This window comes from Salmo salar, chromosome ssa28 (assembly GCF_905237065.1).
Source record: "Salmo salar chromosome ssa28, Ssal_v3.1, whole genome shotgun sequence".
Lineage (NCBI taxonomy): Eukaryota > Metazoa > Chordata > Actinopteri > Salmoniformes > Salmonidae > Salmo > Salmo salar.
Genome location: NC_059469.1, coordinates 37,569,916 through 37,586,705, shown reverse-complemented (window position 1 = coordinate 37,586,705; position 16,790 = coordinate 37,569,916). Strand labels below are relative to the sequence as shown.

The window sequence follows — 16,790 nt, the reverse complement described above, 5'->3', positions numbered from 1 at the left end:
TTTCATAACGAACTGTCAGGGGAGCTCTAACATAGTTACATCACCAATTTGTTTTAATAAAGGCACTAACATGGCGGCAGTTCTTACACCTGGCCCAAGTCTCTCTTTAAACAGTAGCAGTCAACAGTTTGGACACACCTAGTCATTCCAGGGTTTTTCTTTATTTTTTTACTATTTTCTACATTGTAGAATAATAGTGAAGACATCGAAACTATGAAATAACACATATGGAATCGTGTAGTAACCAAAAAAGTGTTAAACAAATCAAAATATATTTTATATTTGAGATTCTTCAAAGTAGCCACTCTTTGCCTTGATGACAGCTTTGCACTCTCTTGGCATTCTCTCAACCAGCTTCATGAGGTAATCACCTGATATGCATTTCAATTAACAGGTGTGCCTTGTTAGAAGTTCATGTGTGGAATTTCTTTCCTTAATGCGTTTGAGCCAATCAGTTGTGTTGTGACAAGGTAGGGGTGGTATACAGAAGATGGCCCTATTTGGTAAAAGACCAAGCCCATATTATGGCAAGAACAGCTCAAATAAGCAAAGAGAAACAACAGTCCATCATTACTTTAAGACATGAAGGTCAGTCAATGGCGGGAAATTTCAAAGTTTCTTGAAGTGCAGTCGCAAAAACCATCAAGCGCCATGATGAAACTGGTTCTCATGAGGACCGTCACAGGAAAGGAAGTCGCAAAAAAATGCTTTGTCATTATGGGGTATTGTGATGTCATTATAGGGTATTGTGATGTCATTATGGGGTATTGTGATGTCATTATGGGGTATTGTGATGTCATTATGGGGTATTGTGATGTCATTATGGGGTATTGTGTGTAGATTGATGAGGGGGAAAAAACAATGTAATCCATTTTAGAATAAGGCTGTAACGTAAGAAAATGTGGAAAAAGTCAAGTGGTCTGAATACTTTCAGAATGTACAGTTTGTATACTATATATACAAAAGTATGTGGTCACCCCTTCAAATTTGTGGATTCGGCTATTCCGGCCACACCCGTTGCTGACAACAATCGAGCACACTGCCATGCAATCTCCATAGACAAACATTGGTAGTAGAATGGCCCGTACTGAAGAACTCAGCGACTTTCAACGCAGCAACGTCATAGGATGCCACCTTCGTCAAATTTAGTTCAAGTCAGTCAGTTTGTCAAATTCAAGTCAGTTCGTCAAATTTCTGCCCTGCTAGATCTGCCCCGGTCAACTGTAAGTGCTGTTATTGTGAAGTGAAAACGTCTAGGAGCAACAACGGCTTAGCCACGAAGTGGTAGACCACAAGCTCACAGAATGGGACCTGCGAGTGCTGAAGCGTGTAGCGCGTAAACATAGCCTGTCCTCGGTTGCAACACTCACTACCAAGTTCCAAACTGCCTCTGGAAGCAACTTCCACGGCCGAGCAGCCACACACAAGCCTAAGATCACCATGTGCAATGCCAAGCGTCGGCTGGTATGGTGTAAAACTAACCGCTATTGGACTCTGGAGCAGTGGAAACGCATTGTCTGGACTGATGAATCATGCTTCACCATCTGGCAGTCCAGCAGAGGAATCTGGGTTTGGCAGATGCCAGGAGAAGGCTACCTGCCCCAATGCATGAGCAGGTGTCCACATACTTTTGATCATGTAGTGTCGCTAATTAGCACGTGCTATAACTTAAGAGATATTGACATGTGGGAACACTAACCTTATAAAGGTGTTATCAATTTAACGTTTTGTTTTTTGAAAATTGTTTGTTGCTGATATCAAAGATAAGGTCCTTCTGCTTCCAAGACCGTACTCCAAGCAATACATGTTGATGGTCAGACCGAATGTTGGGGCTCTTAATAACAAAACTCCCTTGTCCAGAAGACAAATGACTTTTATTTTTGTAATGGAACTGAGAGTCATGAGAGTCATGATAATGGGAGAACAGTAGCCTAGCCTACTTACTTACTAAAGTACAATAAGTGATTTAAACACAGTTTGCTGCTCTGATTTGGTCGAATCGTCCATAATCTCTGTTCCGGGAAATATGAAGCACTCGGAATAGTCTTTTCTCTCATTCGATGGAAAGTATTTACACCCGCCCTTAGATGACTGATCTGCCTATCGGATCTCTTCTTACGCATTTCTTTGAAATTATTATTTAATGTCTTGTGGTATGTATGAGCCATTGGTTTTTCTTTTCTTTTTCGCGCTGCTCTTTCTACGTCTTATTTCGTAGCGAATTGCAATAACAGAAATGAAACGGCATTTCATAAATCGATCAGGGCTTTCATTCTGAGTTATAGATAAAGATATTGTAACGACCCTGGGTTTATTAACGCGGATATCGACTCTGCAGTTTGAACACGCTTTGCGGCACAGTTGCTAGCGCGCCGGACTAGAAGGTCGAGGGTTCGAGACCTGCTCCCTGGTGTTTCATTACAGTATTATTATCTGTCTAGGCTACTGTACTGTACAGTGCTGAGTGTGTGCAACCCCGCCTCTTGTTTCTGAAATTCCTTCCTTGGGGTGTAAACGCTAACCCAGCCCGTCTACTCTAGGTGTCCCTCTCCCCCTCCCTCTCCTCTCCTCTCCGCCTCCCGCCGTCCCTCCCTCCCTCCCTCCCAACCAACAGTCCCTCCCTCCCTCCCCACCGTCCCTCCCTCTCCGCCTGCCGTGGTCTCTCTTGGTCCGCTTGCAGCAAGTCTCCTTCCGAGCGAGGAGGATATAATCACTACAGAGATGGCTGTGAATGTGTGTAGATCAGTTCTTCTGTTGTCCCGTAGTAGCGGACATGTGTCCAGCGGGCTCCCCGCTCTAGTTATCTCGTCCCGGCGGCACCAGCAGCACATAGGAGCGGTAAGTCCTCAGACCCGGTAGCGGATATAAGGCAGGGCAGCGACCGACGGACGGGCTGTTTTCTACTGTAGCTTGATGACTGGGCTTTGCTAAGGAAGTAACCCTAACTAGCATCCTTAATACTTTTTCTTCCTGGATATTGGTTGACTATACTTTTGTTAAGCATTGGATATTTAAATGCAGTTTTTTTTGTTTGTTTGTCGGAAGTATTTTGTTGTTGTTGTTGTTGTTGCTATAACTGTTTATTAAAAACGGAGTAAGAGTCGGTAAATCACCGGGTAGCCGGGTTTGTTTTGACAGCAATGCAGTTTTATGTATGTCGACCACTGGCCCGCTGTCTATACAACAATGTAGCTAGGCTGGCTATTATGTACAATGTCCCAAGCTTGCTAGGACCCTTTTTGCTCTGTATTCATACATATTAACCATATGAACGGTTTGAATCTAGATACAAATTGTTGGGTGTATTTTTTTGGGGGTTGTTGTTGTTGGACGGGATCACCTTGAATGCAACAGCGTCCCAACTTCAATGTTGATGAAGTACGAACAGCTGGACGGTAATATGGATGTGGCACCGTACCCCCCGGTTTGGACACCGACGAAAATGTATATATATATATATACACCTTGTGTTTTTATCGTTCTCCATTGACCTGGTTTAACCAATGCTCGCCATTCTATACATTTCTTTGTAATAGACTGCCCCATTGGTTTTGTTTTCCCATGTTAATCGATGAGAGAGAGAGAAAGCCTCGTCGTACGGTTTCCGCTACTGTATCGTGTATGTGAACGGCAGAGACGCGGTGTGTGTAGTAGGATAGCGGCGTGACAGTGCGGCAGAAGAATAGAAGTCCTTGTCTTGTCGTGGGGTGAAACATGAAGCCCTGCGTTTCCCTTTAAGCGTGAGGGGAACTACATGCAGTGTAGGAAGAAAACAACAAAACACACCTTTGTACAGCAGAACCAAGGAGTTCCACAGACACTTGATTATATTCATGTGCTGCTCTATATCCCTCTCTCTCTTTCTCTCCCTCCTTCTTTCTCTCCCTCCATCCCCCTCTCTCTCTCTCTCTCTCTCCCTCCTTCTTTCTCTCCCTCCATCCCCCCTCTCTCTCTCTCCCTCCTTCTTTCTCTCCCTCCATCCCCCCTCTCCCTCCCTCCTTCTTTCTCTCCCTCCATCCCCCTCTCTCTCTCTCTCTCTCTCCCTCCTTCTTTCTCTCCCTCCATCCCCCCCTCTCTCTCTCTCCCTCCTTCTTTCTCTCCCTCCATCCCCCTCTCCCTCCCTCTGCGGGGGTGTTTCCCTGTTCGGGCTAAGAGCTCCAGGGTTTTCTTCCTGCAAGCTCAGGGCCCTGGAGGAATACACTCTGCATGTGCAGCACCACACACATACACACACACACACACACACTGTAATGTGCACAAGCACTCACAGACACACACACATATCGGTCGTACTAGACCGCTTCCACACTGGCAGAAAGGTAATTGTGTTTGTGAGGTCCTGCCAATACTTCTCAATGGTGCAGTAATTACATCTGAGCCAGTCCACATTGTGTGTGTGTGTGTGTGTGTGTGTGTGTGTGTGTGTGTGTGTGTGTGTGTGTGTGTGTGTGTGTGTGTGTGTGTGTGTGTGTGTGTGTGTGTGTGTGACTGTGTGCGTCTACCGTTTCAACTCAAACTCCTCACCAGATGAGGGACGGAGACAGCATGAGAGAGAGATATATAGAGAGAGATATAGAGAGGGAGAGAGGGATAGAGGGAGGGAGAGAGACAGACAGAGAGAGGGAGACAGAGAGAGGGAGACAGAGAGAGAGCAATACAGTGGAATGAGGACGTGAAGTCATGATTCCATCTCCCGAAATCATCTGAAGCCCCACCTCTTCAAAGACTATCTTAAATCCACAGCCACCCTCGCGCCCCTCCTCACCGCCCCCCTTCTCCTCACCCCCCCTCCTCCTCACCCCCCTCCTCCTCCTCACCCCGAGGGACGGAGAGAGCTAGCAAGTAGGGCTGGCAAAATGATTGTATAACCATGTAACCGAAGGTTATGGATTAAGAACGTCATGAAAATAAAATAACTGTAATAACCATTTTTAATAATAATAATAATAATAATAATAATAATAATAATAATAATAATAATAATAATACTGTGGCAGCATGTATTCTTAACAGTGTGATGAAACTTTTTGCTCCTTCCTGAGACAAGCAAGGTGCAGCATCACAGAATGAAAGGTGCAGCATCACAGAATGAAAGGTGCAGCATCACAGAGTGAAAGGTGCAGCATCACAGAGTGAAAGGTGCAGCATCACAGAGTGAAAGGTGCAGCATCACAGAATGAAAGGTGCAGCATCACAGAGTGAAAGGTGCAAGCAAGCAGAGGAGAGGGAAAATGCGCATATATATATATATATTTTTTTTTTTGGTAGCTAGTCAGTCTGTCTATGTGGTAGCTAGTCAGTCTGTCCATGTGGTAGCTAGTCAGTCTGTCCATGTGGTAGCTAGTCAGTCTGTCCATGTGGTAGCTAGTCAGTCTGTCTATGTGGTAGCTAGTCAGTCTGTCCATGTGGTAGCTAGTCAGTCTGTCCATGTGGTAGCTAGTCAGTCTGTCCATGTGGTAGCTAGTCAGTCTGTCCATGTGGTAGCTAGTCAGTCTGTCCATGTGGTAGCTAGTCAGTCTGTCCATGTGGTAGCTAGTCAGTCTGTCTATGTGGTAGCTAGTCAGTCTGGCCATGCGGTAGCTAGTCAGTCTGGCCATGTGGTAGCTAGTCAGTCTGTCCATGTGGTAGCTAGTCAGTCTGTCCATGTGGTAGCTAGTCAGTCTGTCCATGTGGTAGCTAGTCAGTCTGTCCATGTGGTAGCTAGTCAGTCTGTCTATGTGGTAGCTAGTCAGTCTGTCCATGTGGTATCTAGTCAGTCTGTCCATGTGGTAGCTAGTCAGTCTGTCCATGTGGTAGCTAGTCAGTCAGTCCATTTTAGTTGTTTAAGAGTTATTGAAGAGTTACTATATCGTGGTTTAAAACGAGAAAAACAACCAAAAACCGTGTTCCCTTTGTGTAATGGAACGCTTTGTATGGAAAACCAAGTTGAAGCCAACATTCAATGTTGTTTTGCCTTTAATAACCACACATGGTTGTTACCGCAACAAGAGCAAAACCCTTCAATTGAAACGGCGAGAAACAACACGAAAACACCTGAATGTCTTATTTTTTAAAAAATGATCTGAAACGAAACAGAATAAGTATATGGGAGCAGTAAAACTTCTAAATAGGTTACCGTCATTTCAAAGACCAAAGAACGCAGAATAAATGTCTGGTTTTCAAGGTAGGTAGTTTTGAGAACCTCTTCCATAGTAGGAAATGGAATTTCAGATGCATCCGTTTTGAAGGCGAGTAGAGACAACACTACATTAGAGCCCTTGTCAATAGGAAGCCCATGGATGATAAAATGACTCAAATCTTTTCTGAAAGTCGGTGTCTTTGCGGGACGGTTCCAAGAGGCAAATTATTGAGTCTTGGTTTTCACCATCTGGGCGCTTCTCTTTTTTAAAAAATGTTTTAATCTGTCAGGTCAAAGACGATGGTAGTGAACATCAGGCGAAAGAAAATGCCTGTTGAATTGAAAGGTGAGAATGTCAGGATGCTTCCATTTCATTCGTATCATGTCGCCTTTTCTCATTTCGTTATTCAAATCAAATGGTACCAGAGACAAGGGGGGGGGGGGGGGATACCTAGTCAGTTGTACAACTGAATGCATTCAACTGAAATATGTCTTTCCGCCTTAATCGACATTCCACGTCTTCGGCGCCCGGGGAACAGTGGGGTTAAACTGCCTTGCTAAGGGACAGAACGACAGATTTTTACCTCGTCAGCTCAGGGATTCGATCCAGGAACCGTTCGGTTACAGGCCGGCCCAACGCTCTAACCACTAGGCTACCTGCTGCCCCGTTAGTGCTGGAACCTAGTTACCAGGGGCAACTGGGCGGGTGTGGGTCGACAGAGGGCAGAGGTCAGGCACCCCTCATTGAAGATAATTCAATCAGGATGGGGTTAATTGAATTAACCCTTACCGCTGTGATTGACTCTACAGCTGAAGTTTTCTGGATTTGTGCCGGTTAAGAGACTGAGACTGGCAGCTTTAGTGGGAGGAAGAGAAAGCGTAGGGAATTACTGCTGACCATCGTCCTAACATGAGAAACGTGATAGAAGTGTGTGTGTGTGTGTGTGTGTGTTTGTGTGTGTGTGTGTGATATATAATGATTGATAAACAGCTAGCTATAAGAGCTGACCTTAGTTTTCCTGATTAATTTAAACCAGCAGAACTTTATAGCCTAAACAAGTGCTTTTTGACCACACACACACACACACACACACACACACACACACACACACACACACACACACACACACACACACACACACACAGCTATCAAACTAACACATTTCAAGGGGGCTGTTTTGAAAATATGCCAGTTGTAATTGGCCAGTTTTTAATTAGGAAGAAAGATTTTTGTTTTAAAGAACAGAACGCTGTACTGGTGTGTGTGTGTAGTGTGTAGTGTAGTGTCACATTTGAGTGTCATTAAGCTAGCAGTAATTGAGTACAGTTGCATGCACACAATAATACGATTATTGTGAATAGTCAGATTCGTATTGTAGTTAAATTTAAACGTTTACAGGCTTTGCAAGAAGACCGATTTTCCATCATAATCCTGTTTCCATGGACACATCTGAAATCAAGCTACCTGATGGGAATTCTGATAAATGCAGAAAATCACCAATCCAAAATAGAAGTTTTAACCACAGCGATCATGTTATTTTTGTGAAGCCCGTTTGATTCAGACCCCCATCACTGCTAGTAAAGCCTGTTTTGTCTCAGGAGATTGTGTTGGATACTGCTCTGTGGAAGTGAGACCATGTTGCTATCGGTTACGGCCACTACACTAGAAGACTGTTTGTCGCTGAAACAGGATGTAGACGCAGATGTCCCCGAAAAATCAGCTCCCTATTTCCTGTGTTTATTCTTCTACTTTCCCGTATGGCCCCTGGTCAACAGTAATCCACTATAGAGGTAATAGGCCCCTGGTCAACAGTAATCCACTATATAGGTAATAGGCCCCTGGTCAACAGTAATCCACTATATAAGGTAATAGGGCCCTGGTCAACAGTAATCCACTATATAGGTAATAGGCCCCTGGTCAACAGTAATCCACTATATAAGGTAATAGGGCCCTGGTCAACAGTAATCCACTATATAAGGTAATAGGCCCCTGGTCAACAGTAATCCACTATATAAGGTAATAGGCCCCTGGTCAACAGTAATCCACTATATAAGGTAATAGGCCCCTGGTCAACAGTAATCCACTATATAGGTAATAGGCCCCTGGTCAACAGTAATCCACTATAGAGGTAATAGGCCCCTGGTCAACAGTAATCCACTATATAAGGTAATAGGCCCCTGGTCAACAGTAATCCACTATATAAGGTAATAGGCCCCTGGTCAACAGTAATCCACTATATAACGTAATAGGCCCCTGGTCAACAGTAATCCACTATATAAGGTAATAGGCCCCTGGTCAACAGTAATCCACTATAGAGGTAATAGGCCCCTGGTCAACAGTAATCCACTATATAAGGTAATAGGCCCCTGGTCAACAGTAATCCACTATAGAGGTAATAGGCCCCTGGTCAACAGTAATCCACTATATAAGGTAATAGGGCCCTGGTCAACAGTAATCCACTATATAAGGTAATAGGGCCCTGGTCAACAGTAATCCACTATAGAGGTAATAGGCCCCTGGTCAACAGTAGTCCACTATATAAGGTAATAGGCCCCTGGTCAACAGTAATCCACTATAGACGTAATAGGGCCCTGGTCAACAGTAATCCACTATATAAGGTAATAGGGCCCTGGTCAACAGTAATCCACTATATAAGGTAATAGGGCCCTAGTCAACAGTAATCCACTATATAAGGTAATAGGGCCCTGGTCAACAGTAATCCACTATATAAGGTAATAGGGCCCTGGTCAACAGTAATCCACTATATAGGTAATAGGGCCCTGGTCAACAGTAATCCACTATATAAGGTAATAGGCCCCTGGTCAACAGTAATCCACTATAGAGGTAATAGGCCCCTGGTCAACAGTAATCCACTATATAAGGTAATAGGCCCCTGGTCAACAGTAATCCACTATAGAGGTAATAGGCCCCTGGTCAACAGTAGTCCACTATATAAGGTAATAGGCCCCTGGTCAACAGTAATCCACTATATAGGTAATAGGCCCCTGGTCAACAGTAATCCACTATAGAGGTAATAGGCCCCTGGTCAACAGTAATCCACTATATAAGGTAATAGGCCCCTGGTCAACAGTAATCCACTATATAAGGTAATAGGCCCCTGGTCAACAGTAATCCACTATATAACGTAATAGGCCCCTGGTCAACAGTAATCCACTATATAAGGTAATAGGCCCCTGGTCAACAGTAATCCACTATAGAGGTAATAGGCCCCTGGTCAACAGTAATCCACTATATAAGGTAATAGGCCCCTGGTCAACAGTAATCCACTATAGAGGTAATAGGCCCCTGGTCAACAGTAATCCACTATATAAGGTAATAGGCCCCTGGTCAACAGTAATCCACTATATAAGGTAATAGGCCCCTGGTCAACAGTAATCCACTATATAAGGTAATAGGCCCCTGGTCAACAGTAATCCACTATATAGGTAATAGGCCCCTGGTCAACAGTAGTCCACTATATAAGGTAATAGGCCCCTGGTCAACAGTAATCCACTATATAGGTAATAGGCCCCTGGTCAACAGTAATCCACTATATAAGGTAATAGGGCCCTGGTCAACAGTAGTCCACTATATAGAGAACATTTGGGACACAGACATGTGTGTTTGGCGCTAGGCATGGTACGTCAAGTCTTCATGTCTGGTTGTGTCCAGTCTTCATGTCTGGCGTGTCGAGTCGTCATGTCTGGTTGTGTCGAGTCTTCATGTCTGGCGTGTCGAGTCGTCATGTCTGGCGTGTCGAGTCGTCATGTCTGGCGTGTCGAGTCGTCATGTCTGGCGTGTCGAGTCGTCATGTCTGGCGTGTCGAGTCGTCATGTCTGGCGTGTCGAGTCGTCATGTCTGGCGTGTCGAGTCGTCATGTCTGGCGTGTCGAGTCGTCATGTCTGGCGTGTCGAGTCGTCATGTCTGGCGTGTCGAGTCGTCATGTCTGGCGTGTCGAGTCGTCATGTCTGGCGTGTCGAGTCGTCATGTCTGGTTGTGTCGAGTCTTCATGTCTGGCGTGTCGAGTCTTCATGTCTGGCGTGTCGAGTCTTCATGTCTGGCGTGTCGAGTCGTCATGTCTGGCGTGTCGAGTCGTCATGTCTGGTTATGTCGAGTCTTCATGTCTGGCGTGTCGAGTCGGGCATTTTTCTATTGTTCATAACAATAAATAACCTATAGCTCCTTACTACAGGAATGTGAAGTGTGAAATTAAGAACGTTTGCTAATATGGGTGATTTGTTGATGGGACAATTGATAGCTATAACATTTTAAATTACTAGTAGATTTAAGGGTAATATAAAAAATATCTGTGGTGCATATTAATGTTATAAACTCATCATTCTATTTATTGTTATTGTTTTAATTCAGTGAATTTAACGTGATAGGAATTTTGGTCCGTTGCGCCCAGCTTTAGAATAGGGTTTTCATTTGAGATCCAAATGAGCTCGTCTTTTCACATCTCTACCAAACCAAAAGAGTCCAGTGAATTTCTATCTCACCTATTCAAACTGAATCCCTCGCTCATTTATTTAGTTGATCTCATCTCAGGAGGTCAAAGTCTCTTCAATCAGTTCCGAAAGTATTTGGGTTCTTTATGATATCTACACCGGTTATTATCCTGGCTGGGTTCTGTATGATGTCTATACTGGTTATTATCCTGGCTGGGTTCTGTATGATGTCTATACCGGTTATTATCCTGGCTGGGTTCTGAATGACGTCTATACCGGTTATTATCCTGGCTGGGTTCTGAATGATGTCTATACCGGTTATTATCCTGGCTGGGTTCTGAATGACGTCTATACTGGTTATTATCCTGGCTGGGTTCTGTATGACGTCTATACTGGTTATTATCCTGGCTGGGTTCTGTATGATGTCTATACCGGTTATTATCCTGGCTGGGTTCTGAATGACGTCTATACTGGTTATTATCCTGGCTGGGTTCTGTATGATGTCTATACTGGTTATTATCCTGGCTGGGTTCTGTATGATGTCTATACTGGTTATTATCCTGGCTGGGTTCTGAATGACGTCTATACTGGTTATTATCCTGGCTGGGTTCTGTATGATGTCTATACTGGTTATTATCCTGGCTGGGTTCTGAATGACGTCTATACTAGTTATTATCCTGGCTGGGTTCTGAATGACGTCTATATTGGTTATTATCCTGGCTGGGTTCTGAATGACGTCTATACTGGTTATTATCCTGGCTGGGTTCTGAATGACGTCTAAACCGGTTATTATCCTGGCTGGGTTCTGAATGACGTCTAAACTGGTTATTATCCTGGCTGGGTTCTGTATGATGTCTATACTGGTTATTATCCTGGCTGGGTTCTGTATGACGTCTATACTGGTTATTATCCTGGCTGGGTTCTGAATGACGTCTATACTGGTTATTATCCTGGCTGGGTTCTGAATGACGTCTATACTGGTTATTAACCTGGCTGGGTTCTGAATGACGTCTATACTGGTTATTATCCTGGCTGGGTTCTGTATGATGTCTATACTGGTTATTATCCTGGCTGGGTTCTGAATGACGTCTATACTAGTTATTATCCTGGCTGGGTTCTGAATGACGTCTATACTGGTTATTATCCTGGCTGGGTTCTGAATGACGTCTATACTGGTTATTATCCTGGCTGGGTTCTGAATGATGTCTAAACCGGTTATTATCCTGGCTGGGTTCTGAATGACGTCTAAACTGGTTATTATCCTGGCTGAGTTCTGTATGATGTCTATACTGGTTATTATCCTGGCTGGGTTCTGAATGACGTCTAAACTGGTTATTATCCTGGCTGGGTTCTGAATGATGTCTATACTGGTTATTATCCTGGCTGGGTTCTGAATGACGTCTATACCGGTTATTATCCTGGCTGGGTTCTGAATGATGTCTAAACCGGTTATTATCCTGGCTGGGTTCTGAATGATGTCTATACTGGTTATTATCCTGGCTGGGTTCTGTATGACGTCTATACCGGTTATTATCCTGGCTGGGTTCTGAATGACGTCTATACCGGTTATTATCCTGGCTGGGTTCTGAATGACGTCTATACAGGTTATTATCCTGGCTGGGTTCTGAATGACGTCTAAACCGGTTATTATCCTGGCTGGGTTCTGAATGACGTCTATACCGGTTATTATCCTGGCTGGGTTCTGAATGACGTCTAAACCGGTTATTATCCTGGCTGGGTTCTGAATGACGTCTATACCGGTTATTATCCTGGCTGGGTTCTGAATGACGTCTATACCGGTTATTATCCTGGCTGGGTTCTGAATGACGTCTATACTGGTTATTATCCTGGCTGGGTTCTGAATGACGTCTATACTGGTTATTATCCTGGCTGGGTTCTGAATGACGTCTAAACCGGTTATTATCCTGGCTGGGTTCTGAATGACGTCTAAACTGGTTATTATCCTGGCTGGGTTCTGTATGACGTCTATACTGGTTATTATCCTGGCTGGGTTCTGTATGACGTCTATACTGGTTATTATCCTGGCTGGGTTCTGTATGACGTCTATACCGGTTATTATCCTGGCTGGGTTCTGAATGACGTCTATACTGGTTATTAACCTGGCTGGGTTCTGAATGACGTCTATACTGGTTATTAACCTGGCTGGGTTCTGAATGATGTCTATACCGGTTATTATCCTGGCTGGGTTCTGAATGACGTCTATACCGGTTATTATCCTGGGTAATTCACTCGGCCAGCTTCACAAGGTGAAACACATTAAAACATCAGTTCTCAAGTCCAGCTTCTAGAAGCACTGTCTTTTTGTTGTAATGTTGTTGTTGATGGAATCCTAGCAGAACTATGGAAACTCTGACCATCAATGTAACTGAAATGAACTGCATTTCCTCATTTTTTTTAAAAAATCTAAAAGTGTTTAAGCTGTAGCTAGATAGCAGCCAGACTGTTCTCTTCTGGACGTAATCTGGTTAGTGCAGTAGCTGAGCTATAATGCAAATACAGAGCATTGCATTGTGATTTTGGAGGGTAGTTGAGCCCTGAGCAAGGCATTTAACCCACTGTTCCCCGGGCGCCAAAGCAGTCCTCCCCGTACCTCTCTGATTCACAGGGGTTGGGTTAAATGAGGAAGACACGTTTTGGTTGGATGCATTCAGTTGTACAACTGACTTGGTATGTCATGTGTTGCTGCCCTGCTGTGTTGTTGTTTTAGGTCTCTCTTTATGTAGTGTTGTCTCTCTCTTTATGTAGTGTTGTGGTGTCTCTCTTTATGTAGTGTTGTGGTGTCTCTCTTTATGTAGTGTTGTGATGTCTCTCTTTATGTAGTGTTGTGGTGTCTCTCTTTATGTAGTGTTGTGGTGTATCTCTCTTTATGTAGTGTTGTGTTGTCTCTCTTTATGTAGTGTTGTGTTGTCTCTCTTTATGTAGTGTTGTGATGTCTCTCTTTATGTAGTGTTGTGTCTCTCTCTTTATGTAGTGTTGTGTTGTCTCTCTCTTTATGTAGTGTTGTGTTGTCTCTCTTTATGTAGTGTTGTGTCTCTCTCTTTATGTAGTGTTGTGTCTCTCTCTTTATGTAGTGTTGTGTTGTCTCTCTTTATGTAGTGTTGTAGTGTCTCTCTTTATGTAGTGTTGTCTCTCTTTATGTAGTGTTGTGATGTCTCTCTTTATGTAGTGTTGTGTCTCTCTCTTTATGTAGTGTTGTGTTGTCTCTCTCTTTATGTAGTGTTGTGGTGTCTCTCTGTATGTAGTGTTGTGTTGTCTCTCTTATGTAGTGTTGTGTCTCTCTCTTTATGTAGTGTTGTGGTGTCTCTCTTTATGTAGTGTGGAGTCTCTCTTTATATGGTGTTGTGTTGTCTCTCTCTTTATGTAGTGTTGTGTTGTCTCTCTTTATGTAGTGTTGTGGAGTCTCTCTCTATGTAGTGTTGTGTTGTCTCTCTTTATGTAGTGTTGTGGTGTCTCTCTTTATGTAGTGTAGTGTTGTCTCTCTTTATGTAGTGTTGTGTTGTCTCTCTTTATGTAGTGTTGTGGTGTCTCTCTTTATGTAGTGTTGTGATGTCTCTCTTTATGTAGTATTGTGTCTCTCTCTTTATGTAGTGTTGTGTTGTCTCTTATGTAGTGTTGTGTTGTCTCTCTCTTTATGTAGTGTTGTGGTGTCTCTCTCTTTATGTAGTGTTGTGGTCTCTCTCTTTATGTAGTGTTGTGTTGTCTCTCTTTATGTAGTGTTGTGGTGTCTCTCTTTATGTAGTGTTGTGGTCTCTCTCTTTATGTAGTGTTGTGTTGTCTCTCTTTATGTAGTGTTGTGGTGTCTCTCTTTATGTAGTGTTGTGGTGTCTCTCTTTATGTAGTGTTGTGGTCTCTCTCTTTATGTAGTGTTGTGTTGTCTCTCTTTATGTAGTGTTGTGGTGTCTCTCTTTATGTAGTGTTGTGTCTCTCTCTTTATGTAGTGTTGTGTTGTCTCTCTTTATGTAGTGTTGTGGTGTCTCTCTTTATGTAGTGTTGTGTTGTCTCTCTTTATGTAGTGTTGTGTCTCTCTCTTTATGTAGTGTTGTGTTGTCTCTTATGTAGTGTTGTCTCTCTCTTTATGTAGTGTTGTGTCTCTCTCTTTATGTAGTGTTGTGTTGTCTCTCTTTATGTAGTGTTGTGTCTCTCTCTTTATGTAGTGTTGTGTTGTCTCTTATGTAGTGTTGTGGTCTCTCTCTTTATGTAGTGTTGTGGTGTCTCTCTTTATGTAGTGTTGTGGCGTCTCTCTTTATGTAGTGTTGTGGTGTCTCTCTTTATGTAGTGTTGTGTTGTCTCTCTCTTTATGTAGTGTTGTGTTGTCTCTCTTTATGTAGTGTGGAGTCTCTCTTTATGTAGTGTTGTGGTGTCTCTCTTTATGTAGTGTTGTCTCTCTTTATGTAGTGTTGTCTCTCTTTATGTAGTGTTGTGGTGTCTCTCTTTATGTAGTGTTGTGTTGTCTTTCTTTATGTAGTGTTGTGTTGTCTCTCTTTATGTAGTGTTGTGGTGTCTCTCTTTATGTAGTGTTGTGTTGTCTCTCTTTATGTAGTGTTGTGGTGTCTCTCTCTTTATGTAGTGTTGTGGTGTCTCTCTCTTTATGTAGTGTTGTGGTGTCTCTCTTTATGTAGTGTTGTGGAGTGTCTCTTTATGTAGTGTTGTGGAGTCTCTCTTTATGTAGTGTTGTGTTGTCTCTCTATATGTAGTGTTGTGTTGTCTCTCTTTATGTAGTGTTGTGGTGTCTCTCTCTTTATGTAGTGTTGTGGTGTCTCTCTCTTTATGTAGTGTTGTGGTGTCTCTCTTTATGTAGTGTTGTGGTGTCTCTCTTTATGTAGTGTTGTGGTGTCTCTCTTTATGTAGTGTTGTGTTGTCTCTCTATATGTAGTGTTGTGGTGTCTCTCTTTATGTAGTGTTGTGGTGTCTCTCTATATATGTAGTGTAGTGTTGTCTCTCTGTATGTAGTGTTGTGGTGTCTCTCTTTATGTAGTGTTGTGGTGTCTCTCTTTATGTAGTGTTGTGGTGTCTCTCTCTTTATGTAGTGTTGTGGTGTCTCTCTCTTTATGTAGTGTTGTGGTGTCTCTCTTTATGTAGTGTTGTGGTGTCTCTCTTTATGTAGTGTTGTGTTGTCTCTCTATATGTAGTGTTGTGGTCTCTCTCTTTATGTAGTGTTGTGGTGTCTCTCTATATATGTAGTGTTGTGGTGTCTCTCTTTATGTAGTGTTGTGTTGTCTCTCTCTTTATGTAGTGTTGTCTCTCTCTTTATGTAGTGTTGTGCTGTCTCTCTCTTTATGTAGTGTTGTGGTGTCTCTATGTAGTGTAGTGTTGTCTCTCTTTATGTAGTGTTGTGTTGTCTCTCTTGTCGTGATGTGTGTGTGTTGTCCTATATTTATATATGTGTTATTTTTAATCCCAGGTCCCCGGCCCCGCAGGAGGCCTTTTGGTAGGCCATCATTGTAAATAACAATTTGTTCTTAACTGACTTGCCTAGTTAAATTTAAAGGTTCAATATAAATAAATAGGTATCCCCCTTCCCTTTAACTGCCATTCCTAATTATGGTGCTAACCATATGCTTCTGCTGTACCTCTCTCTTCCTTCCTTCTCCCATCTCTCTTCTCTCTTCCGTCTCTCCTCTCCCCCCTCTCACGCTCGCCAGCTGTTTCCCTCTATGCAGGAGACAAGTATTGAGTGGGTAATAAGCTAGCTCTACTGGGGAACCACTGATTCACCCAGCTGTACTGGGGAACCACTGATTCACCCAGCTGTACTGGGGAACCACTGATTCACCCAGCTCTACTGGGGAACCACTGATTCACCCAGCTCTACTAGGGAACCACTGATTCACCCAGCTCTACTGGGGAACCACTGATTCACCCAGCTGTACTGGGGAACCACTGATTCACCCAGCTGTACTGGGGAACCACTGATTCACCCAGCTCTACTGGGGAACCACTGATTCACCCAGCTCTACTAGGGAACCACTGATTCACCCAGCTCTACTGGGGAACCGCTGATTCACCCAGCTCTACTAGGGAACCGCTGATTCACCCAGCTCTACTAGGGAACCACTGATTCACCCAGCTCTACTGGGGAACCACTGATTCACCCAGCTCTACTGGGGAACCACTGATTCACCCAGCTCTACTAGGGAACCACTGATTCACCCAGCTCTACTGGGGAACCGCTGATTCACCCAGCTCTACTAGGGAACCACTG

The 16,790-nt window shown here is 43.5% G+C and overlaps 1 protein-coding gene across 1 annotated transcript in view; it reads left to right on the top strand.

The window, feature by feature from the left end:
• The first annotated feature begins 2,619 nt into the window (after positions 1-2,619).
• LOC106589949 (calcium uniporter protein, mitochondrial) overlaps positions 2,620-16,790 on the top strand; it is a 139,905-nt gene continuing 125,734 nt past the window's right edge. Inside the window, exon 1 of the mRNA XM_045710038.1 lies at positions 2,620-2,838. Within this exon, the coding sequence (XP_045565994.1) occupies positions 2,722-2,838 (117 nt within the window). The 5' untranslated portion in view covers positions 2,620-2,721. The remainder of the gene's footprint in view (positions 2,839-16,790) is intronic.